Source organism: Narcine bancroftii, chromosome 3, assembly GCF_036971445.1.
Source record: "Narcine bancroftii isolate sNarBan1 chromosome 3, sNarBan1.hap1, whole genome shotgun sequence".
NCBI classification, from domain to species: domain Eukaryota; kingdom Metazoa; phylum Chordata; class Chondrichthyes; order Torpediniformes; family Narcinidae; genus Narcine; species Narcine bancroftii.
In genome coordinates this window covers 335,008,807-335,035,526 of record NC_091471.1, presented here as the reverse complement: position 1 = coordinate 335,035,526, position 26,720 = coordinate 335,008,807, and the positions used below count along the sequence as shown (strand labels likewise).

The 26,720-nt window shown below is 40.0% G+C and overlaps 1 protein-coding gene across 2 annotated transcripts in view; it reads left to right on the top strand.

Annotated features, from left to right (window-relative positions):
• LOC138759262 (protein HEATR9-like) overlaps positions 1 to 26,720 on the top strand; it is a 62,266-nt gene that overhangs the window by 20,977 nt on the left and 14,569 nt on the right. For both annotated transcript variants that reach the window (XM_069929391.1, XM_069929393.1), the window contains exon 6: positions 23,289 to 23,362. In XM_069929391.1, the coding sequence (XP_069785492.1) occupies positions 23,289 to 23,362 (74 nt within the window). The remainder of the gene's footprint in view (positions 1 to 23,288; positions 23,363 to 26,720) is intronic.

The following is a 26,720-nucleotide window of genomic DNA, read 5'->3' as shown; positions in this document are numbered from 1 at the left end:
AAAACGCACAAAATCCTAGCATGGCAGCTTAAGACAGAACAAGCTAAGAAAATGGTATTGGCATCAAGGAAAAAAGACAAACAAATTACATATAATCCAACGGAGATCAAGGAAAACTTTAGAGAATTCTATGAACAATTATACCAAACTGAAAACGAAGGGAAAGAAGGGAAAATTGAACTACCAAAATTACAAATAGAGGAACAAAATAAATTAACAGAGCCATTTGGAATAGTAGAAATACAAGAGATAATAAAAAAATTACCAAATAATAAGACACCAGGAGAAGATGGATTCCCAATAGAATTTTATAAAACATTTAAAGACTTATTAATTCCGCCCCTCCTGGAAGTAATCAACCAGATTGATAAAACACAAAGCTTACCAGATTCATGTAAAACAGCAATAATTACAGTAATACTAAAGCAAGGGAAAGATCCACTCACACCAGTGTCATATAGACCAATATCTTTACTTAACACAGATTATAAGATAATAGCTAAACTATTAGCAAACAGATTAGCAGAGTATGTACCGAAAATGGTAAATCTAGACCAAACTGGATTTATCAAAAAAAGATGCACAACAGACAATATTTGTAAATTTATTAACTTAATTCATGCAGTAGAAGGGAATAAAGCACCAACTGTAGCAGTTGCTTTAGACACAGAGAAGGCCTTTGACAGAGTAGAATGGAATTATTTGTTCAAAGTATTGCAAAAATTCAGTTTACCGGAGAAGTATATTAATTGGATTAAAGCATTATATAAGGGACCATTAGCGAAAGTGACAGTAAATGGACATGTATCAAAGCAATTTAACTTAAGCAGGTCAACACGGCAGGGATGCCCACTATCATCTTTATTGTTTGCGTTAGCTATAGAACCACTAGCAGAATTGATAAGAACAGAAAATAATATAAAAGGGATAAAAATAAAAGACAAGGAATATAAAATCAGTTTATTTGCGGATGATGTTATAGTATACTTAACAGAACCAGAACTATCAATAAAAGAATTATATAAGAAATTGAAGGAATATGGAGAAGTGTCAGGTTACAAGATCAATGTAAATAAAAGTGAAGCAATGCCTATGAATAATGTGGATTTCCCAAAATTTAAGAAGGAATCACCTTTTAGATGGCAAATGCAAGCAAAAAGATACCTAGGTGTACAAGTAAACAAAAATCTCGGCCAACTATATAAACTCAATTATCCACTAATGAAAAAATTACAGGACGATTTAGAGCATTGGAAAGATTTACCACTAACACTAATAGGAAGGATAGACTGTATTAAAATGAACATTTTCCCAAGGATATTATACCTATTTCAGGCATTGCCAATACAACTGACAGAGAAATTCTTCAAGGAGTTAAAGAAAATAATAAGGAAAATTTTATGGAAAGGGGGGAAACCGAGGATAGCACTAGATAAATTAACAGAATGGTATAAACAAGGAGGCTTACAACTGCCAAACTTTAAAAATTATTATAGAGCCGCACAATTAAGATACCTATCAGATTTTTATCAAACAAGGGAAAAGCCAGATTGGACTAGGTTAGAATTAGATAAAATAGGGGAAAAGATACCTGAACACATATTATATAAATGGGATGAAAAATTGGTACAACATAGAAGTTCTCCAGTATTACATCATCTACTCAATATTTGGAAGAAGATTCATGTAGAAAGAAATAAAACAAATTATCAATTACCAAAACTAATATTGACGCAAAACAAGTTACTCCCTTTTACAATAGATAACCTTTCCTTTAGAGAATGGGAGTAAAAAGGGATTAAAAGAATAGAAAATTGTTTTTCAGTTAATAGATTCTTATCCTTTGAACAAATGAAAGATAAATACAATATAACTCAAGATACAGCACTGGCATATTACCAATTGAGATCCTACTTGAAGGATAAATTAGGAAGCAGTTTGAGTTTGCCAGAGGGAAGTAACTTTGAATATGTGATTACAGATACAATGATAACCAAAAGATTTATAACAAATATGTATATTAAACTGCAAGAAAAGGAGAATGAGGAAACAAATGGTAAAATTAAACAAAAATGGGAACAAGATTTAAATATAAAGATTAAAAAAAAACATGGGAGAAGTTATGCTCTGGAACGATGAGAAATACAATAAATACGAGGTTACGTATGATGCAATATAACTGGATACACAGGCTATACATTACACCTCAAAAGTTAAATAAATGGGACCCAACACTATCTGATAGATGTTTTCGATGTAAAAAAGAAATGGGAACAACAATTCATGCAATCTGGACATGTGAGAAAGTAGAAAAATTTTGGGAAGATCTAAATCAGATATTAAATAAAATAACAGAAAACAATATACCAAAGAATCCAGAGATCTTCCTCCTAAGTAACATAAAAAACAAAGAATTTGGAATTGATTTGGAGGATGCACAAAAAAGATTTGTTAAGATAGCTCTAGCCGTAGCAAAAAAATGTATTATGTCAACCTGGAAATTGGAAGATAATTTGAAAATACAACAATGGTATATAGAAATGAATAAATGTATTCCATTAGAAAAAATAACATATAGTTTAAGAAATAATATTGAAATATTCGAACAAATATGGGAGCCTTACATTAAACATAATAGCGAAAACCTACCGGGGACAATCACTACCTAAGTTAACGGAAGGAAAAGGAAATGAAAAGAATGGACTCAGTGGAATTTCTGGTGTATTTTTAATGAATGACAACATTGTCTGACTGGTTTAATGTATCCTAGATTTTATACCTTAAATGGACGGGAGGGGGGAGGTAGGGAGGGTGGGATGTGAGGAGTGGGGGAGGAGAAAATGGCACTGTATATGTGTGAAAAGGAAAAAGTGTGTATCATGGTTAATGTGATTTATGGTGTGAAAAATAAAAAATTTTTTAAAAAAAGAAGAAAGAGCATACTGGTGAGCTCAGTAATCGCAAAGTGAAGATCTCCACTGCTGATGACAGAAGAATACTCATCAGAATGAAGAAAAATCCCCAAATGTATTGTAACAATATTAATATTTGGGGAGAATTTATAAGATTTAGAGTAGGTCACATACATTTACACATTTTAAAACAGATCTTATTTGAAAGACTGAAGAATTCAAATTGCAAGATCTCTGGAGAATGGAAGCACTTTTCACAAGTAGGTGTTAATTGAACTGCTGTCATAAAATGTTTGACCATTGTCTTGCTGGAGTCATGTTGTCTATCAGTACCCTTTCTGCAAAGTGCTCATAGAAAGGTCACTCCTGGATTTTGTTTATCTAACAACGGATGGGAGCATAAGAAAAAACTCCTGTTTTGCTCACGAAGGAGGGGTTTGTAAGACATAAGTCACGTGCTCTCTTTGGAGTGGCAGTTGGAAGAGAGAGAGAGAGTTGAGTTAATAACTCCACACAAACAGTGTGTGGGACACTGACAAGTAACTGAAAAGTGCAATCCAGGGAAAACTGTTTGAAACTAATGAAAGCAAGTTCCAGAGCAGTAGATGGCTGGAAGTGCTATCTGTCTGATGTTTCTCTTGAAATAGAGAAAGGAATGGAACTCTGTGGTAGCTTTGTGAGAAAACGAAGTACCTTCACAGAAATTGCTTGAGACAAAAATTGAGAACAAAGAACATTTATTATACAACAATGCAAAGTTGGGTGTTTCCCCTTACCCTGGGAATACACACACACACTGGGGCTCACCCAACTTTTATACAGTTTGTTTCAGTCTAGAAATACCCTCCCCCTTACATTCTTCTGCCTCCTGGATGAGTTTGGCATTAGGCAATCCTGTCTGCCTACGTGCTGTTTCTGTGAACTTGGAGGACCAGGGGGGTATCCTGTCTGTGTCCCATCATGTCATTGTCCTTATTGTCCTTATTCACAAACCTGCCTTGCCTTTGTCCTTATTCACACCTTCCCGACCCTCAGGGCTTACTAAGTTCTTATATGCAGAACTTGCTTCTGTCTAAGGCTAGAAGACCCTTATCTTATTCAGACTAACTTTACTTCCTACATTCTATCTATTATCTATCCTTTCATACTGGCTTTATTCATCTCTCATATTTTCATATTAGTTTTACTCATCTCTCACAATCCTCACTTTTCTTTTAGCTACGCTTCGTGAATTCTCAACTGGAATGTAGTACTTGTAAACTTGGTCTTTTTCCCAGCGAGTCAGTAAATGAACTGCAGTCTCAGCATCATCAGACAGAATTTGGGAAACATACATCCTTTGGGTTATAGTGATCTGACGAGGGGTCCAGTGAATTAAATACTGCACGCAAGTCTTTAGGCAGGGGAGCACCATAATGGCCAGAATAGCGAGTCCAGCTGCTATAAGGGCTGTGGGTATCAGACTCCAGTTACCAATAAAAAGTCTAGTCCATCCCACACCGGACCAAGGTTTCCAAGTCTGAAACTGCGCATGGGAAGATTTTCGAACTCCTGAAGAAGTGTCTTTAACCGCCTGACCGTTGTGAGCATTGTCATTAACCAGTCTTTCACAAACGCTGCCTTCAGCAGCCAACGAGTAATCGAGAGCCAGGCAGTTTTGTTGAACTGTGGCTTGTATCTGTCGTCTTTCTTCAGCCCATAAATTCAGGGCCATCACTGTCTGTTCGGTGATGATCTCCAAGGCTGCCTGGAATCTGATTGAATGATTTAAATGCCAAGCAGCTGTGGTGTTCCTGAGCAGTTTACGTCATTTACAACTGGAACTCCCCTTACAGTGGTGGTTCTTAACATTCCAAATGTCTGTGTGACCCAAAGGATGATTTTCAGGAGACCAAGTTGGGGAGGGGTGTTTCTTGTCACTTAACCTGTGAGTTGCAGCTTGTCTGCAAACATTAGCATAAGTATAAGTGAACCTGTGAGTTGCAGCCTGTCTGTGACATTAGCATATGTATTCACTCTATCTCTGCTACATGTACAATCCTGACTAACATTCTGTCTGTCATTGTCCCACCAATTCTTTGTGCTCTTTAAAACATCTCTTTTTAATATCTGTAGAGGCCGGAATACAAACCAAGTCTACTCCCCTAGGGCGTTCTGTTCCCCTTGTTAGAAACAGAATTACCTTCAAAGAAATTGCTCGAGACAAAAATTGAGAACAAAGAACATTTATTATAACAACAATGCAAAGTTGGGTGCTTCCCCTTACCCTGGGAATACACACATACACTGGGGCTCACCCAACTTTTATACAATAAATTTCAGTATCAGAATACCCTCCCCCTTACATTCTTCTGCCCCCTGGATGGGTTTGGCATAGGCAATCCTTCCTGCCTACGTGCAGTTTCAGTATACTTGGAGGAGCAGAGGGTATCCTGTCGGTGTCCCTTCATGTTATTGTCCTTATTCACACCTTCCTGATTCTCGGAGCTACAGTCTCTTGGTATGCAGAGTTGGCTCATCCTGTCTAGGGTTGACTAATTTAATATGTATAACTTTGTAAATCTGTGTAAGGTTAACTAATTAGATATGTAGAACTTGGTACTTCTGTCTAGGGCTAGGAGACCCTTATCTCATCCAGACTACCTCAACTTCCTACATTCTATTGTTCCTTACCGCTCCTTATCTTAGTCTTATGGTGGCTCATTGATCTTGTCACAAAGACTAGAAGATTCTTATGTTAATCGTGTTGACTCTGCTTTCCTGCATCCTAATTCCCAAGCTTATCCTGTTTGTACTGGTTACAGCCATTAACTGATGTATGAATTTTAGTTTCCTTCATGTTCATAATTTTAGATCAGTTTTCCCATCTCTCACACCCTGGTCCATGTTGGGATTGTGAGAGATGAGTAAAACTAATATGAAAATATGAGAGATGAAGAAAGCTAGTATGGATATATATGTGTAATGAATAAAGCCAGTATGAATAGGATAAGGGTAGATAATAGAATGTAGGAAGTAAAGTTAGTCTGAATAAGATAAGGGTCCTCTAGCCTGAGACAGAGTCAGCAAGTTCTGCATATAAGAGTTAGTAAGCCCTGAGGGTTGGGAAGGTGTCAATAAGGACAATGACATGATGGGACACAGACAGGATACCCCCTGGTCCTCCAAGTTCACAGAAACAGCACGTAGGCAGTCAGGATTGCCTCATGCCAAACTTATCCAGGAGGCAGAAGAATGTTAAGGGGTGGGGGGAAGGTACCTCTACACTGAAATGAACTGTATAAAAGTTGGGTGAGCCCTAGTATGTGTGTGTATTCCCAGGGTAAGGGGAAGCCCCCAACTTTGCATTGTTGTATAATAAATGTTCTTTGTTCTCAATTTTTGTTGAGCAATTTCTGTGAAGGTACTTCTGTTTCTCACAAATGGGGACTCGTCCGGGATCGCACTCCCTCCACTGACAGAGTGCCCGATGACGGGGGTAGGTGCACCCCGGCTGATTCAGCTGGACTCACGGCCGGCGGGTGACTGGTCAGTGGATGAAGCGAGTGATATCCGAGAAGAGGCATTGAGAACAAACGACGGAAGGACGTTAAGGAAGCGCGCTAGGAATAGCTACTGGATCCCGGTAAGAGGAATTTTACTTACCTGTTAGTATGGGAGGTGTGAGTAGCAAGGGAAATAGTCCTAAGGAAGGACGGGATGATCAGATAACTAAGCAAAGTCCGTTAGGATTAATGCTATCTGATTGGGGTGAGGGGAGAACCCGCGGGAAAGACAAACAGACCATGGTCAGGTATTGCTGTCTGGAATGGGTTATAAAAGGAAATTCGGTATATTGGCCAAAGTTCGGATCCGATGAGGACTGGATGTGTCAGGCATTGAACATCTGGCTCTATCAAAATCAAAGAGATAATATTGAGAGCAGAGAATATGCAGCCTGCTGGCTCAGTGGGTCGGTTGATCAACTGGTTTTGAATGAAAAGGAATGTAAGGACATGAAGGATGAGGAACCTTTTGTCCCTGAAACACAAGGATGGGATGTGTTACATTCCCTTCCTCCACCTTATGCTCCTCCTATGCCGGCTACTATCTTTCCCCTCTCTCCTATGCTCTACCCTTCTTCACCTTCCCCTCCTCCCCCACAGCTAAAGAAAGGAGAAGAAAGTAGGGGTGGTATGATGACCCGTTCACAAAGTACTAGATTACCACCTCAATTGATAAGAGAGGGAGAAGACCCTCCGGGAGGGAAGGGCAGAGCCCTTTGATTCATTTCCCGGAGAGCAGGAATCTAGACATTATAAAGGAGAGGATAAGCCAGAAATTAACTGGATGAGACCTTTACGGGAAGTTCCCATGGGAGGGGGTCTCAGTTTTGTAAATGTGCCCCTGACTAGTACGGAGGTGCGTAACTTTAAGAGAGAAATTACCTCCCTGATAGAGGATCCTCAGGGATGTGGCGAACAATTAGAGCAATTTTTGGAACCAAATATATATACATGGGATGAGTTAACATCGATCTTTAGGGCTCTGTTCACTTTGGACGAACGTGGAATGATTCACCAGGCAGGGATTAGAGTCTGGGATAGGGAACACCAAGGGGGACCAGAGGCGATACCTGGGGAACTTAAATTCCCCCTGGCAAAACCAAATTGGGATAAGAATACTAATGATGGTCGCACATTAATGGAGGAATATAGGGTTAATCTGATAAAAGGAATCTGTTCCAAAGGGACAGAATTTTAAGAAAGCATTTGAGGATCCCCAAGGTCCCGAGGAGACCCCCTCTGCATTTCTGAATAGATTGCGTAGGCCATACAGCAATATGGGGGTCTGGATATAGAATCCCCAGCGGGTGAACAATTGGTATTAACGGGCTTCATACAAATTCAGCCCGAAACATTAGAAGGAAATTGCAGAAGACTGAGAATTGGCATGAACAGGGAATAACACAGTTTTTACAGATTGCACAAAGGGCTTACGTCCAGAGGTCTGAGGATAAACAGAAAGGAAAGGCTAAGATTTTGATGCAGGCAGTCAAGGAAGTTGTGGAGGGACAGCAAGGAAAGGGTAGGGGCTGTGTGCCAGCTCCTGGACATTGGGAGGAGCTCCGGGAGTGGGAGAGTAGAGACCAGAGCAGGGGCAAGGGTAGAGGGGAATTCCGGGGACGACGACCGTTCCCGGGACCTCATGGTAATCCCGGTAGGAATTGGGAAACAGGAGCATTAGTTTGCTACCATTGTAAAAAGGAGGGACATTTTAAGAGAGAATGCCCAATGTGAGCCAGGGAGACGCGATCTTACGCACTGATGGAAACAGATTATGAATGGGGGGGGGGGTCATGGTTCTCAGTCAATACACATCGTGGGGCTGCACGGAGAACCATTGGTAAATTTAAGCATAGGACCCCACAGTGACAAGGTGGTATTTTTAGTAGATTCTGGGGCAGCCGGTCTAGTATTTTACAACCACCCGAGGGTGTTAAGATAAAGGGGACAGTGATGATTTCGGGAGTAGGAGGAAGAGATTTTACGGTCCCTGTATTAAGGGATGTAAGAATACAAATGGGAGAGAAGATAGTAACGGAGGACATTCTACTAGTTCCCCAAGCTGGAGTTTGTTTGTTAGGACGAGATTTACAGGACCAATTGGCTATCGGCACCAGACCACAGGAATCAGGTATCAGGGTTCAATTGTATGTATTAACGGAGGAGGATCGGGAACTAATAAATCCTGGAGTATGGGCAAAAAGAAGCAATAGAGGAGTGTTAGATATTCCTCCCCTGCAAGTTACTTTAAAAGATCCTGAGCAAGTAATTAGACGAAAGCAGTATCCAATTCCGATGGCTGGCTGAAAGGGGCTGCAGCCAGTAATTGACCAGTTGGTGAAAGATGGTATACTCGAACTTTGTATGTCACCTTTTAATACCCCTACCCCTGAGGCTAACGACCAGTACATATCCAAATATTTAAAGGGACTTTCTGCCTCTCTAAATGAATTAAAACAGAAGGGTTTATTAGCTCAAAACCCACCCCTGGAGCATCCTATTCATTTTATTAAATCTGGTGATTGGGTATATGTAAAAGCATGGCAAGATCACCAACTAAAACCTGTCTGGGACGGCCCCTATTGTGTACTTTTGATTACACACACTGCAGTGCGAACGAAAGAAAAGGGGTGGACTCACATAGAATGAATTAAACAAGCTGCTGATCCACGGACTAAAGACATTGATAATCTACCCTCCACCTGGCATGCAGTCCTTCATCCTTCTGATCTGAAAGTTACACTACGCCGGGAAAAAGTGCTGTAATGTTGTTTTTATCATTTGCTGTTTTGTTTACTTGTTGGTTCCCAATTTTTGGGAAATCACCAAATTGCTCACAATGTATTAAGTCCTCCTGGAATAGGGGCAGCAGAGGTGACAATTATTTACCTTTAGAATGCAGACAGGGTGCAGGTATAGAGTATAGTCATAGTGGGGTATGGGTTAATATAGGATCCCAACATGGACCAGGGGAACAGAACGGCCCTAGGGCAGTAGACTTGATTTGTATTCCAGCCTCTACAGATATTAAAAAGAGGAGTTTTAAAGAGGTAGCACAAAGAAGATGGTGGGACAATGACAGACAGAATGTTAGTAAGGATTGTACATGTAGCAGAGATAGAGTGAATGCATATGCTAATGTTCACAGACGCTGCAACTCACAGGTTCAGTGATACTTATGCTAATGTTCGCAGACAAGCTGCAACTCACAGGTTAAGTGACAAGAAACACCCCTCCCCAACTTGGTCTCCTGTAAATCATCCTTTGGGTCACACAGACATTCGGAATGTTAAGAACCACCACTGTAAGGGGAGTTCCAGTTGTAAACGACGTAAACTGCTCCAGAACACCACAGCTGCTTGGCATTTAAATCGTTCAATCAGATTCCAGGCAGCCTTGGAGATCATCACCGAACAGACAGTGATGGCCCTGAATTTATGGGCTGAAGAAAGACGACAGATACGAGCCACAGTTCAACAAAACTGCCTGGCTCTCGATTACTCGTTGGCTGCTGAAGGCAGCGTTTGTGAAAGACTGGTTAATGACAATGCTCACAATGGTCAGGCGGTTAAAGACACTTCTTCAGGAGTTCGAAAATCTTCCCATGCGCAGGTTCAGACTTGGCAACCTTGGTCCGGTGTGGGATGGACTAGACTTTTTATTGGTAACTGGAGCCTGATACCCACAGGCCTTATAGCAGCTGGACTTGTTATTCTGGCCATTATGGTGCTCCCCTGCCTAAAGAGTTGTGTGCAGTATTTAATTCACTGGACCCCTCGTCAGATCACTATAACCCAAAGGATGTATGTTTCCCAAATTCTGTCTGATGATGCTGAGACTGCAGTTCGTTTACTGACTCGCTGGGAAAAAGACCAAGTTTACAAGTAATACATTCCAGTTGAGAATTCACGAAGCGTAGCTAAAAGAAAAGTGAGGATTGTGAGAGATGAGTAAAACTAATATGAAAATATGAGAGATGAAGAAAGCTAGTATGGATATATGTGTAATGAATAAAGCCAGTATGAATAGGATAAGGGTAGAATAGAATGTAGGAAGTAAAGTTAGTCTGAATAAGATAAGGGTCTTCTAGCCTGAGACAGAGTCAGCAAGTTCTGCATATAAGAGTTAGTAAGCCCTGAGGGTTGGGAAGGTGTGAATAAGGACAATAAGGACAATGACATGATGGGACACAGACAGGATACCCCCTGGTCCTCCAAGTTCACAGAAACAGCACATAGGCTAATTGCCTAATGCCAAACTTATCCAGGAGGCAGAAGAATGTTAGGGGGGTGGGGGGAGGGTACCTCTACACTGAAATGAACTGTATAAAAGTTGGGTGAGTCCTAGTATGTGTGTGTATTCCCAGGGTAAGGGGAAGCACCCAACTTTTCATTGTTGTATAATAAATGTTCTTTGATCTCAATTTTTGTCTCGAGCAAATTCTGTGAAGTTACTTCTGTTTCCACAGGATCCTATATTAACCCATACCCCACTATGACTATACTCTATACCTGCACCCTGTCTGCATTCTAAAGGTAAATAATTGTCACCTCTGCTGCCCCTATTCCAGGAGGACTTAATATATTGTGAGCAATTTGGTGATTTCCCAAAAATTGGGAACCAACAAGTAAACAAAACAGCAAATGGTAAAAACAACATTACAGCTCTTTTTCCCGGCGTAGTGTAACTTTTAGATCAGAAGGATGAAGGACTGCATGCAAGGTGGAGGGTAGATTATCAATGTCTTTAGTCCATGGATCAGCAGCTTGTTTAATTCGTTCTATGTGAGTCCACCCCTTTTCTTTCGTTCGTACTGCAGTGTGTGTAATCAAATAATACACAATAGGGGCCGTCCCAGACAGGTTTTAGTTGGTGATCTTGCCATGCTTTTACATATACCCAATCACCAGATTTAATAAAATGAATAGGATGCTCCAGGGGTGGGTTTGAACTAATAAACCCTTCTGTCTTAATTAACTGCCAATGTATTCCCAGGATTTATTAGTTCACGATCCTGTTTACTTGGTGAAACGCTAATTAAAAGTGAATAGCTGCAATTTAATGCCTTATCTGTTTTTACAATAGTTTCCAAAATCGTTGTGGGGCAAGACACCGTTTACCATAACAATCTGACTTTTCTTTGTGTTAGTGTAAATGTTCTATTTAGAATTCGTCAATGTTCGCGCTGAGCTGGGTTCATTTGGTGAGGCTAGTCCACCACTCATTTTGGATCTCCCGGAGTTTGCGCTGAAGATGGCTGCATGCGCGACGGAAGGCTCATTTCTTCTCTGGCCAGGACGGCTTTGCAAGGTGAGCCTGGTGGGCAGATCGTTTCTTTGCCAGCAGCTCCTGGATTTCCTGGTTGTTTTCGTCGAACCAGTCCTTGTTTTTCCTGGAGGAGAAGCCCAGTACCTCTTCAGTGGATTGCAGTATGGCAGTCTTCAGGTGATCCCAGACAGTTTCAGGGTATGAGTCCGTGAGGCAGATTGCATCCTCGAGCTTTGCTTTGAGGTTTGCCTGGAAGTTTCCTCTCACTTCGTCTGACTGCAAGTTTCCAACATTGAACCTCTTTCTGGGGTATTTACTGTTCCTGGACTTTGGCTTGAAGTGAAGGTTGAGCTTGCAATGAACAAGCCGGTGGTCAGTGTGGCATTCCGCGCTGGGTATGACCCTGGTGTGGAGTACATCTCGTATGACTCTTTCTCGCAGCAGGACGTAGTCCAGGAGGTGCCAGTGTTTGGATCGGGGATGCATCCAGGTAGTCTTCAGGCTGTCCCTCTGCTGAAAAAGGGTGTTTGTAATAACAAGCCGCTGTTCTGCGCAGAGCTCCAACAGGAGGCGCCCATTGTTGTTGCACTTGCCGACACCATGCTTGCCCAGGATTTCTGGCCAGGTTTCTGAGTCTTTGCCGACGCGAGCATTGAAGTCGCCAAGGATGACAACCTTGTCGGCTGTAGGGGTGCGTTGAATGAGGTTCAGCACTCCTGTTCGGCTCCGAATCATGGGTCCTCTACCGGCATCACCTACGGCTCCTAGAACGCTTCCACCAGCCTTGTCTCCACTCCATCCTCAACATTCATTGGAGCGACTTCATCACCAACATCGAAGTGCTCGAGATGGCAGAGGCCGACAGCATCGAATCCACACTGCTGAAGATCCAACTGCGCTGGGTAGGTCACGTCTCCAGATTGGAGGACCATCGCCTTCCCAAGATCGTGTTATATGGCGAGCTCTCCACTGGCTACCGAGACAGAGGTGCACCAAAGAAGAGGTACAAGGACTGCCTAAAGAAATCTCTTGGTGCCTGCCACATTGACCACCACCAGTGGGCTGATATCGCCTCAAACCGCGCATCTTGGTTCGGCGGGCAGCAACCTCCTTTGAAGAAGACCGCAGAGCCCACCTCACTGACAAAAGACAAAGGAGGAAAAACCCAACGCCCAACTCCAACCAACCAATTTTCCCTTGCAACCGCTGCAACAGTGTCTGCTTGTCCCGCATCGGACTTGTCAGCCACAAACAAGTCTGCAGCTGACGTGGACATTACCCCTCCATTAATCTTCGTCCATGAAGCCAAGCCAAAGAGAAGAAAGATATTTAGAATTATTGTAAAAAGAAACACAAACCATATTTCCATGGGTTTTGAATATATTAGACCTTATTAAAACGCAGTTGAAGCTGCTTGTCTGTATGGGGCAACCAACCTGCAATTTGTTAGAGTGAGTACATAACAGACATTGCAGCACAAGAGCCCCTGCGAGAGAACTTGAAACATATTCAACCTTTAGTTCTGCCTTAAGTACACAATTAGCCATAATGATTCGGCGAGTGATATTAACTGTATTCTAAAATGAATTTATTTTAAAAATAGCCGAGTGGGAATAAGACATGTCTTTGTCACTGCAGACGGCAATGAATTTTACGATTATTTAACATCGCTATTGTAATTTAAACATTAAATGCCTTGCGCCACAGCCCACAGGAGCTGGACTTATTTAAAGCAATCTGTAAAACCGGCACCAAAAAACATTTAAAATATGTTCTTATGAAAATTGCACACATAATCATTCAAGTAGAGGCTAGTTTCTATTATATTCCACTTAAAGTTCTACTGCATGAATCCTGGAGCTTGTGGAGTCATTATTGAATCTAGAAATATTGGTGCCATGCCAATCTCTCTGTAACATGCCAATTTTTCCAGTCCTTAAGTCGAGACGTACTGAATAGCATCTGGTACAAGATCTGTGAGCTATTAATTATATTGTTATGCCTATGCACCCAATTGTTCTGAACTATGCCACTAATTTAAATCATATTCCAGCTATTGCAGTATTCACACACCACCATAGACCTGTTGGCAGGTTTATTTCTCCATTAAGCTAAATCCAGTCACGTAGGGTTTACCTCCGTGATTATTTACAATGTAACTTCCGCACGACCGGATTTAAATATAAACCTGATGAATGGGGGAAGTTATCATGAACTAAATTACAGCGGCAATACAGAGAAATTGTGCTGAGGCATGAGTTTCACTCCGGAGGAAAATGCACCAGAGAAATCAATCATTAAACATTGGATTCCCCAGAAGTTTCTTTAATCTCCAGAGGTGGGCGATCTTTAAGCTCACGGACCTTGACTGCTGAATGTGTAGAACAAATATACTAAATCTATTGAGAGGGCTCCATACCGCTAACTGCCAGACAGGAGTCTGGAGCCTCAGTTTCAAGTGAACAGAATACAATTCATTAGTGCCACAACGTGCTTAAAGGGACATGCACACTCCCCCTTCAACTGGCTGATCCAGCCACTTTACACATCAGATCCTTTCTTTATCTTACATACACTTAAAAAAAATAAGACGTATAGAACTCACCCTATTTGCGCAAACATTTCTCCCTGCAAATGTTATAACATCACTCAACTCTCATGTACTCCCTGTGCAAAATCACGCTTGAATACAATTTATTTCATAAAATGAAATTAACTGGTAGTTAAATGCGCTCATTCTACAGTATTGATAAACGATCATTTATGACATTTACATTTTAGCATGAATTTTAATTAATATTGGTCAGTGACTGAAGTGAGAAGTCGTGATTTATGAAATTATCTCTGGTCTCTACTCTCCCACTCCCGGCACTTCTCCCAACGTCCAGGAGCTGGCACACAGCCCCTAACATTTCCCTGCTGTCCCTCCACAACTTCCTTGACTGCCTGCATCAAAACCTTAGCCTTTCCTTTCTGTTTATCCTCAGACCTCTGGACGTATGCCCTTTGTGCGATCTGTAAACACTGTGTTATTCCCTGTTCATGCCAATTCTCAGTCTTCTGCAATTTCCTCCTGATGTCTGGGGCTGAATTAGTAACGAAGCCCATTATTACCCATGTATATATATTTAGTCCCAAATATTGATCTAATTGTTCGCCACATCCCTGAGGATCCTCTATCAGGGAGGTCATTTCTCTCTTAAAGTTACGCACCTCCGTACTAGTCAGGGGCACATTTACAAAACTGAGACCCCCTCCCATGGGAACTTCCCGTAAAGGTCTCATCCAGTTAATTTCTGGCTTATCCTCTCCTTTATAATGTCTAGATTCCTGCTCTCCGGGAAATGAATCAAAGGGCTCTGCCCTTCCCTCCCGGAGGGTCTTCTCCCTCTCTTATCAATTGAGCTGGTAATCTAGTACTTTGTGAACGGGTCATCATACCACCCCTACTTTCTTCTCCTTTCTTTAGCTGTGGGGGAGGAGGGGAAGGTGAAGAAGGGTAGAGCATAGGAGAGAGAGGAAAGATAGTAGCCGGCATAGGAGGAGCATAAGGTGGAGGAAGGGAATGTAACACATCCCATCCTTGTGTTTCAGGGACAAAAGGTTCCTCATCCTTCATGTCCTTACATTCCTTTTCATTCAAAACCAGTTGATCAACCGACCCACTGAGCCAGCAGGCTGCATATTCTCTGCTCTCAATATTATCTCTTTGATTTTGATAGAGCCAGATGTTCAATGCCTGACACATCCAGTCCTCATCGGATCCGAACTTTGGCCAATATACCGAATTTCCTTTTATAACCCATTCCAGACAGCAATACCTGACCATGGTCTGTTTGTCTTTCCCGCGGGTTCTCCCCGCACCCCAATCAGATAGCATTAATCCTAACGGACTTTGCTTAGTTATCTGATCATCCCGTCCTTCCTTAGGACTATTTCCCTTGCTACTCACACCTCCCATACTAACAGGTAAGTAAAATTCCTCTTACCGGGATCCAGTAGCTATTCCTAGCGCGCTTCCTTAACGTCCTCCCGTCGTTTGTTCTCAATGCCTCTTCTCGGATATCACTCGCTTCATCCACTGACCAGTCATCCGCCGGCCGTGAGTCCAGCTGAATCAGCCGGGGTGCACCTACCCCCCGTCGTCGGGCACTCTGTCAGTGGAGGGAGTGCGATCCCGGACGAGTCCCCATTTGTGAGAAACAGAAGTACCTTCACAGAAATTGCTCGACAAAAATTGAGAACAAAGAACATTTATTATACAACAATGCAAAGTTGGGTGCTTCCCCTTACCCTGGGAATACACACATACACTGGGGCTCACCCAACTTTTATTGATTTCAGTATGGAAATACCCTCCCCCTTACATTCTTCTGCCTCCTGGATGAGTTTGGCATGAGGCAATCCTGTCTGCCTACGTGCTGTTTCTGTGAACTTGGAGGACCAGGTGGTATCCTGTCTGTGTCCCATCATGTCATTGTCCTTATTGTCCTTATTCACAAACCTGCCTCCTTTGTCCTTATTCACACCTTCCCGACCCTCAGGGCTTACTAACTTCTTATTTGTAGAGCTTGCTAATTCTGTCTAAGGCTTACTAATTACATATGCGGAACTTGCTGATTCTTGTCTAAAAGAAGACTCTTATCTTATTCAGACTAACTTTACTTCCTACATTCTATTATCTATTATCTATCCTCATACTGGCTTTATTCATCTCTCATATTTTCATATTAGTTTTACTCATCTCTCACAGCTTGAAGAAAGAGGTTACCATCTGGAAGACCCTGAAGGGGCAAGTATCATCAGCGAGACCCTGAGGTGACTAGTGGTGGTACCTCAGTTGTGAAAATCCTGGAGCAACAAATATCTCTCCCTGCAAACCCTACAAGAACCTTCCTTTTTTTTATTTTTTTATTTTTCACACCATAAACCACATTGACCATGATACATACATTTTCCTTTTCAAATATATACAGTGCCATTTTCTCCCCCCTCCCCCCCATCCATTTAAAGTACAAAATCTAAGATACATTAAACCAGTCAAACAATGTTGTCATTCAATAAAAATGAACAAGAAATTCCACTCAATCAATTCTTTTCATTTCCTTCTCCTTTCGTTAATTTAGGTAGTGAATGTCCCCGGTAGGTTTTCTCTATTATGTTTCATGTAAGGCTCCCATATTTGTTCGAATATTTCAATATTATTTCTTAAACAATATGTTATTTTTTCTAATGGTATACATTTATTCATTTCTATATACCATTGTTGTATTTTCAAATTATCTTCCAATTTCCAGGTTGACATAATACATTTTTTTGCTACGGCTAGAGCTATCTTAACAAATCTTTTTTGTGCACCATCCAAATCAATTCCAAATTCTTTGTTTTTTATGTTACTTAGGAGGAAGATCTCTGGATTTTTTGGTATATTGTTTTCTGTAATTTTATTTAATATTTGGTTTAGATCTTCCCAAAATTTTTCTACTTTCTCACATGTCCAGATTGCATGAATTGTTGTTCCCATTTCTTTTTTACATAGAAAACATCTATCAGATACTGTTGGGTCACATTTATTTAACTTTTGAGGTGTAATGTATAGCCTGTGTATCCAGTTATATTGTATTATACGTAACCTCGTATTTATTGTATTTCTCATCGTTCCAGAGCATAACTTCTCCCATGTTTCCTTTTTTATCTTTATATTTAAATCTTGTTCCCATTTTTGTTTAGTTTTACCATTTGTTTCCTCATTCTCCTTTTCTTGCAGTTTAATATACATATTTGTTATAAATCTTTTGTTTATCATTGTATCTGTAATCACATATTCAAAGTTACTTCCCTCTGGTAACCTCAGACTGCTTCCTAATTTGTCCTTCAAGTAGGATCTCAATTGGTAATATGCCAGCACTGTATCTTGAGTTATATTGTATTTATCTTTCATTTGTTCAAAGGATAAGAATTTATTTCCTGAAAAACAATTTTCAATTCTTTTGATCCCTTTTTTCTCCCATTCTCTAAAGGAAAGGTTATCTATTGTAAAAGGGAGTAACTTGTTTTGCGTCAATATTGGTTTTGGTAATTGGTAATTTGTTTTATTCCTTTCTACATGAATCTTCTTCCAAATATTGAGTAGATGATGTAATACTGGAGAACTCCTACGTTGTACCAATTTTTCATCCCATTTATATAATATGTGTTCAGGTATCTTTTCCCCTATTTTATCTAATTCTAATCTAGTCCAATCTGGCTTTTCCCTTGTTTCATAAAAATCTGAGAGGTATCTTAATTGTGCGGCTCGATAATAATTTTTAAAGTTTGGTAGTTGTAAGCCTCCTTGTTTATACCATTCTGTTAATTTATCTAGTGCTATCCTCGGTTTCCCCCCTTTCCATAAAAATTTCCTTATTATTTTCTTTAACTCCTTGAAGAATTTCTCTGTCAAGTGTATTGGCAATGCCTGAAATAGGTATAATATCCTTGGGAAAATGTTCATTTTAATACAGTTTATCCTTCCTATTAGTGTTAACGGTAAATCTTTCCAATACTCTAAATCGTCCTGTAATTTTTTTCATTAGTGGATAATAATTGAGTTTATATAGATGGCCGAGATTTTTATTTATTTGTATACCTAGGTATCTTATTGCTTGCATTTGCCATCTGAATGGTGATTCCTTCTTAACTTTTGAGAAATCCGCATTATTCATTGGCATTGCTTCACTTTTATTTACGTTAATCTTGTAACCCGACACTTCTCCATATTCCTTCAATTTCTTATATAATTCTTTTATTGATAGTTCTGGTTCTGTCAAGTATACTATAACATCATCCGCAAATAAACTGATTTTATATTCCTTGTCTTTTATTTTTATCCCTTTTATATTATTTTCTGTTCTTATCAATTCTGCTAGTGGTTCTATAGCTAACGCAAACAATAAGGGTGATAGTGGGCATCCCTGCCGTGTTGACCTGCTTAAGTTAAATTGCTTTGATATATATCCATTTACTGTCACTTTCGCCAATGGCCCCTTATATAATGCTTTAATCCAATTAATATACTTCACTGGTAAACTGAATTTTTGCAATACTTTGAATAAATAATTCCATTCTACTCTGTCAAAGGCCTTCTCTGCGTCTAAAGCAACTGCTACTGTTGGCGCTTTACTCCCTTCTGCTGCATGAATTAAGTTAATAAATGTACAAATATTGTCTGTTGTGCATCTTTTTTTAATAAATCCAGTTTGGTCTAGATTTACCATTTTAGGTACATACTCTGCTAATCTGTTTGCTAATAGTTTAGCTATTATCTTATAGTCTGTGTTAAGTAATGATATTGGTCTATATGATGCTGGTGCGAGTGGATCTTTCCCTTGCTTTAGTATTACTGTAATTATTGCTGTTTTACATGAATCTGGTAAGCTTTGTGTTTTATCAATCTGGTTGATTACTTCCAAGAGGGGAGGAATTAATAAATCTTTAAATGTTTTATAGAATTCAATTGGGAATCCATCCTCTCCTGGTGTTTTATTATTTGGTAATTTTTTTTATTATCTCTTGTATTTCTACTATTTCAAATGGTTCTGTTAATTTATTTTGTTCCTCTATTTGTAATTTTGGTAGTTCAATTTTCCCTTCTTTCCCTTCGTTTTCAGTTTGGTATAATTGTTCATAGAATTCTCTAAAGTTTTCCTTGATCTCCGTTGGATTATATGTGATTTGTTTGTCTTTTTTCCTTGATGCCAATACCATTTTCTTAGCTTGTTCTGTCTTAAGCTGCCATGCTCGAATTTTGTGCGTTTTTTCACTTAGTTCATAATATTTCTGTTTTGTCTTCATTATGTTCTTCTCCACCTTATATGTTTGTAGTGTTTCATATTTTATTTTTTTATCTGCCAATTCTCTTCTTTTAGTTGTATCTTCCTTCATTGCTAATTCTTTTTCTATATTTACTATTTCCCTTTCCAACTGCTCTGTTTCCTGATTATAGTCCTTCTTCATCTTGGTTACATAACTTACTATTTGCCCTCTAATGAACGCTTTCATTGCATCCCATAGTATGAACTTATCTTTCACTGATTCTGTATTTATTTCAAAGTACATTTTAATTTGTCTTTCAATTAATTCTCTAAAATCCTGCCTTTTAAGTAGCATGGAGTTTAATCTCCTTCTATACATTCTTGGAGGGATGTCCTCCAATATTAACTCTATTGTCAATATCAAGGGTGAATGGTCCGATAATATTCTAGCTTTATATTCTGTTTTTCTTACTCTATCTTGCATATGAGCTGATAACAAAAATAGGTCTATTCTTGAGTATGTTTTATGTCTACCCGAATAATATGAATATTCCTTTTCATTTGGGTGTTGTTTCCTCCATATATCCAAAAGTTGCATTTCTTCCATCGATTTAATTATAAATTTGGTTACTTTGTTCTTTCTGTTAATTTTTTTTCCCAGCTTTGTCCATATTTGAATCCAAATTCAGGTTGAAATCCCCTCCTATTAATATGTTCCCTTGCGTATCTGCTATCTTCAAAAAAATATCTTGCATAAACTTTTGATCTTTTTCGTTAGGTGAATATACATTGAGTAGATTCCAAAACTCTGAATATATCTGACATTTTATCATTACATATCTCCCTGCTGGATCTATTATTTCCTCTTCTATTTTAATTAGCACATTTTTACTAATTAATATAGCTACTCCTCTTGCTTTTGAATTATACGATGCTGCTGTTACGTGTCCTACCCAATCTCTCTTTAATTTCTTGTGCTCCAATTCAGTTAAATGTGTTTCTTGCACAAATGCTATATCAATTTTTTCTTTTTTCAGTAAATTTAGCAGTTTCTTCCTTTTAATTTGGTTATGTATTCCGTTAATATTTAAAGTCATATAGTTCAGCATAGCCATTTCATACGTTGTTTATCTTCCCTTTCCGTTTCTCCATCATCACCTTTCCTTCTTATCCATTTCTGCTTTCTTGTTTTGAACACTTTATAAGACAACATTTCTAAAACATCAAACATTTTCCTTATTCTTCTATTTAAAACTTCTTTAACCCCATTCTCCCCTCCCCCTCCTGAGTTGCCCTTTATCCCTTGTTGGGCAACCACATCTCCCCTCTCCATTTGGATTTGCGAACTCACTCGTAAATGTCAACTGATTTTGTAGTGACCGTAACTCCTCCCCACCCAGCCCCCCCCAGAAAAGATTTCAATTTTTATATGTAACAAAGTTCACTCTTTTAATTCTCTCCTTTTTCCCTCTATTCCCTTTCCCTCCCTTATTAATTCTTGTCTATACTCTATATATTTTCCTCTAAATACGGATACATTCATGTATACACACTATATATATATATACACCCCTTTACACACATACATATAGTTCGTGGTCATTTTTACTCTCATTACATGTCTTCATCTCTCTGCTTTTTTTGTAGTTGTTCTGCAAATTTCCTTGCTTCCTCTGGATCCGAGAATAGACTGTTTTGTTGCCCTGGATAACTATTTTAAGTACCGCTGGGTACTTTAACATAAATTTATATCCTTTTTTCCATAAGATCGTTTTTGCTGTATTGAACTCCTTCCTCTTCTTCAGGAGTTCAAAACTTATGTCTGGATAGAAAAAAATTTTTTGACCTTTATATTCCCGTGGCTTTTTGTCTTCTCTTACTTTCTTCATTGCTTTCTCCAATATATTTTCTCTTGTTGTATATCTTAAGAAGTTTACTAAAATGGATCTTGGTTTTTGCTGCGGTTGTGGTTTCGGGGCTAAAGTTCTATGTGCCCTCTCTATTTCCATTTCTTCCTGTAATTCTGGTCTTCCTAGGACCCTGAGGATCCAATCTTTTATAAATTCTCTCATATTCTTGCCTTCTTCATCTTCCTTAAGGCCCACTATCTTTATATTATTTCTTCTATTATAGTTTTCTATTATATCTATCTTCTGAGCTAACAGCTCATGTACCTCTTTAACTTTTTTATTAGATTCTTCTAATTTCTCTTTTAATTCCTCTACTTCCATTTCTACAATTATTTCTCGTTCTTCCATATTTTCCACTCTTTTTCCTATCTCTGACATGGCCATTTCTATTTTATTCATTTTTTCTTCTGCATTCTTAATTCTTCTTTTTATCTCATTAAATTCTTGTAATTGCCATTCTTTCACTGATTCCATATATTCTTTAAAAAAAGATACATCCATTGTCTTGCCTTTCTCTTCTTCTTCCATTTCTTCTTCTTCTTCCTCTGGGTTGACCATCTGTTGTTTCCTTGTTTTCTTTTTACCCTCTTCTTTCTTGTTGTCGTTATTTTCTATGTTCTGCTCCTGTTGCTGTGCTGCAGGTGTCTCTCTCAGCTGTGGAGATCGACTCTGCAGCTGTTCCCTCCCTCCCGTCAGTGTGTTTTTTTTCATGCGCAGTTGCGCACTTTTACTCGGCTCTGCGAGCCATTTTTGTAGTCCCGAGCCCGGGACTTCCACTGACCTGAGGGAGCGGGCTTCTCTCTCCGCGGCGGGCCTCTTCGGACAGGTAAGGCCTTCACCTTCTTCTTCCGACATTCTTTCTTCCTCTTTTCTTCCCGTTGTTTTCGACTTTTCTCTCTTCGCTGCCATTTTCTTCTCACCTTTATTTTTACTTTATTATAAATTTTAATCTTGTACCTTTGTGCTTTGTGTGTTTTTTTTTAACTTTTTGGGAGAGGGCTGGAATTCCCTGACCGGCCACTACTCCATCACGTGACTTTACAAGAACTTTCCTGAGGTTTACCTTTCAAGCACCAAGCCTGGTGAACTTTATACATGTTCAATTCTGCGCGCAGTATGGTGATTGCCTGCAACCAGAGAACTTGAAAGAAGGAGAATGAACTGTGAACCAAAGAACTTTTCTTGAATTTACACATACATTGCATACACGTGCACTTAGAATTAGAAGGGGGTTAATTTGGGTTTGTTCAGTATAGAGTTAAGTTAATGTTTGATCCTATTTTCATGTTTGAAGTTGATTAAAAATAACTTTTGTTTTGAAAGCCACTTTTCTTGGTGAATGTCTATTGCTGCTGGGTTTTGGGGTCCTTTGGGCTCATAACAGTATGTCCGACAGATATGAAACATTCTTCAGGGGGTAAGTGTGGACGTGTCAATGATTACTATCCATAGAAGACTTCAGGAACATAAATACAGTGGCTGCACTGCAAGATGCAAACCACTAGTTGGCCACAGAACAGGATGGCCAGATTACAGTTTGCCAAGAGGTATTTAAAAGAGCCTGCAGAATTTTAGAAAAAGTTCCTATGGACAGATGAGACCAAGATTAACCTGGAGGCATAAAAGAATTGGCCAAGATCCAAAGTGTACCACCTTTGCCATGGTTTGCATTGTGAATCTACACAGAGTCGGTGTTTTTTGCCAGTTGCTTGAGGCTGCTGGTTGCTTGAATTCCAGATGCCAGAGGTTTTACTGTAATTAACTAAAGCTGTCTCAGAAATTGAGTCCAAAGCATATTCTGTGCTTATTATAATGAGAATAATGATGCATAAATTAATGTTTTGTTTTTGTTATGTTCAGGCTGTGTCTCAGCGAGCAGCCCTGGTGGTGAATATGTTGGGTATGAAAAAGACAATGTGGGAAGACCTTGAACAGTGAGTCCTTGACAAGTTTCTCTCCATCATATTAATCCCAAGGTTACATCACTCTGCTCGACAATCGGAGTGAACTGAGGCCACATAGAGCATTGTACAGAACCATCAGCACACATACTGTATCCATGCTGACCACATTTCTTGAATGAATTGACCAGCATAATTGTGTTCCAGTCGACAGGCAGCTCACCTGTGCTCTGTGAAGATTTAAATAACCAGCGGAGCCCCAGTAAGCTCTTCCTTGCTTCCTTTTGCAACCTCAGATACATTAAGGGCAGCATGGCTGGTGCACAATGCTATTACGGTGCCATAGACCCGAGTTTGAATTCATCACAGCCTGCAAGGGGTACATTCTCCGCATGTCTGTGCGGGTTTTCTCCGTGTGCTTCAGTTTCCTCCCACATTCCAAAGATATACAGGGTCAGTAGGATAATTGGTCATGTTGGTGTAATTGGGTAGCACGGGCTTATGGGTCAGAAGGGCCTTTTACCGTGCTGTATCTTTAAATTTTAAGAAAAAAGTCACTGAGATCTTATCCACCTTTAAGATGCATTAAGGCATTTGACAACTTAATACATCCTTTTTAATGATTGCATGTTCTACAATGTTGCCATCTCCTCCCTAAATTTTCCAACTACAATGTCCTTCTCCACAGTGATTATGGATGACCTCACCCCTGTCATCTGGCTCCATACACACCTTACTCCTTTGGTCCCCAATTGGCCTTATTTATTCCCTGGAAATCCGATATACATAACATTTTTTGAGATTTTCCTTAATCTGGCCACTGGTGATATTTTGTGCTCCATTTTGTACATGATTCTCCACTGGTGAAATCATCTCAACATCTATTCTCCCACACCTTCTAATGGACTTCCATGGTTCAATAGAATCACACCTTCTCCTTCTAAATTCCAAAGACGGAATTTATTCACCCTAGGAAATGACCTCGAGAATCTCTTTTGGACTATCTTTAATGCTGAAGGAAAGTGCCCTGTACAATTGTAATGATCCTTCTAACATCCAACCCACATGTACTAACAACCAACATGCCTACTGCTTTTAAATTAAATTAATTTTTTTTTTTAATTTAGACATACCACAAGTAACAGGCCCTTTCGGCCCATGACTCCATTCCTCCCATTTTACACCCAATTAACCTACACCCCCTGTACATTTTGAATGGTGGGAGGAAATCAGAGCCCCCAGGGAAAACCCACGCAGACAGGGAGAATGTACAAACTCCTTGCAAACAGCGTAGGATTTGAACCCCAGTCCCGATCACTGGTGCTGTAAAGGTGTTGCACTAACTGCTACATTCCACCCAAAAAGTTATTGCAGTTGTGTTCAGAAACACCTGGATCCCTCTGTGATTTGCTCAACTGCAACCCTCCTCCACTCCTTCTTCCTGAGTACATACGTGCACATTTCCATTGGCACGGTTTTGCCCAATCACTCAACCTATCCATATACAGCTGCAGAGTTTAAAGATCCCCATGTCTTCCCACCTACTTTTAAATAATGAGCAAACTCGGATATCTAACACTCTGTCTGTCCTTTGGGTTATTGATATAAATCATAAATGATAGAGGGCCAAGAACTGATCCTTGGAGCATTGCTTCCAGTTATCTCCTTCCAGCTGTTTATTTGACTCACTATCTCGCCACAGCACCTAATACTCTGAGTACATCTGGAATTGTCTGATCTTGGAAGCTAAGAAGGCACAGGCCTGGTCAGTACTTGGAGGGGAGACTGCCTAGGAACACCAGGTGTTGTAGATTTCTGTGAGGAGCGCTGTACAAAGTGAACACTCTCTATCTGCCTTATAGTAGACAAAAGTTAAAGAATTTTTAAAGAATTTCATCTATGTTACATGTTGTATTACATGGCATTAATGGAACTTTCACATTTAGCTTTTTACCTCTCATGCTAAACCAATTTTCAATCCATGCCAACACACATTCTCACGCTCTCCGAAATGCTCCTCAACTGACACTTCAAATGAATACTCAGCTTCATTCCCTGAAATGAGGTCCATCCAGGTACTGTCTTAAAAAAAGCTCACCTGGATACAAGAACGCAATATTACAGCACAATACAGGCCCTTTAGCCCACGACATAGAACATTGTACATACACCACATTACAGGCCCTTCTCCCCAGTGTTGCACTGACCTAATTAACATACTCCAACAACAGCCTAGAATTTTGCTGTTGCGTAACATTCCATTTGTTTTACTTCCATGAACCTATAGAATAGTCTCTTAAAAGATCCTATTATCCCAGCCTCCACCATCGTTGCTGGTCGTGAATTCCATGCACTCACAACACCTATCATGTACATCCACTCCTATACTTACCCCCCCGGGCATCTTAAAACGATGCCCCTTCATGTTAGCCGTTTCAGAAAACTCCTCTGGCCATCCACATGATCAATGCCTCCCATCATCTTATGCACCTTGATCAGGCCACCCACATCCTTTATCGCTCCAAGGAGCAAAGACCAAGTTCACTTAATCTATCCTCATAAGGCAGACTTTCCAATTCAGGCAGCATTTTGTAAATATCCTCGATTGCATCCACATTGTACTGACTCCTCAAAAATCTAATCCTTCCCTACCTCACACCCATGACCCTGTTTTTCTTACATCCATACATCTATCTTTTACATGTCCCTATTGCACCAGCCCCACCCCCACCCCCGCCCCCAGCAATGCAATCCAGGCACCCACTACTCTGTGTAAAAAAAAAGAAAAATCTTAACTTTGAAGGCTCTCTAAATTTTCATCCACTACAAAAATTCCCTCCATGTCTTTCACACTAAGGTGATTCTTATTAGGAATGGGGAAACTCTATTATTGTTACACCTTTCTGTTGTTTATCACCTTTGTACTAGAGGTGGCACAGCTAGCTCCCAAAGCAGAAATGTGATGATGACCAGATAGTCCCAAGGCAATTAGGGGTGGACAATTAGGTGGCTCAGTCTGCATCCCTTAAATGCTGGTAAAGGAATAAAAGTTAGGCTGAATGCATGCAGATTATCTTGGAGTTGGCCAAAATAGAATCGTCAATGACCACTTGAGGAGTAGGAAAAGCCCTCAGTTTAACTTCTCATCTGAAAGATGACTGCTGGCACTCCCTCAGGCCACACTGCTGTGGTCCCCTGACATAAATTCCACTCCCTGAAGTGAGACTTGATCCCACAGCCTCTAACTCAGATGTTAATTACAAAAATCTGTAGACACCCTTCTCTATTTCGGAGAGACTGGTCACAGATTGGGAGATCGCTTCGCTGAGCACTTCCTCTCCATCCGCAACCACAGCGACCTCCTGGTAGCCAACCATTTCAGTTCTAAGTC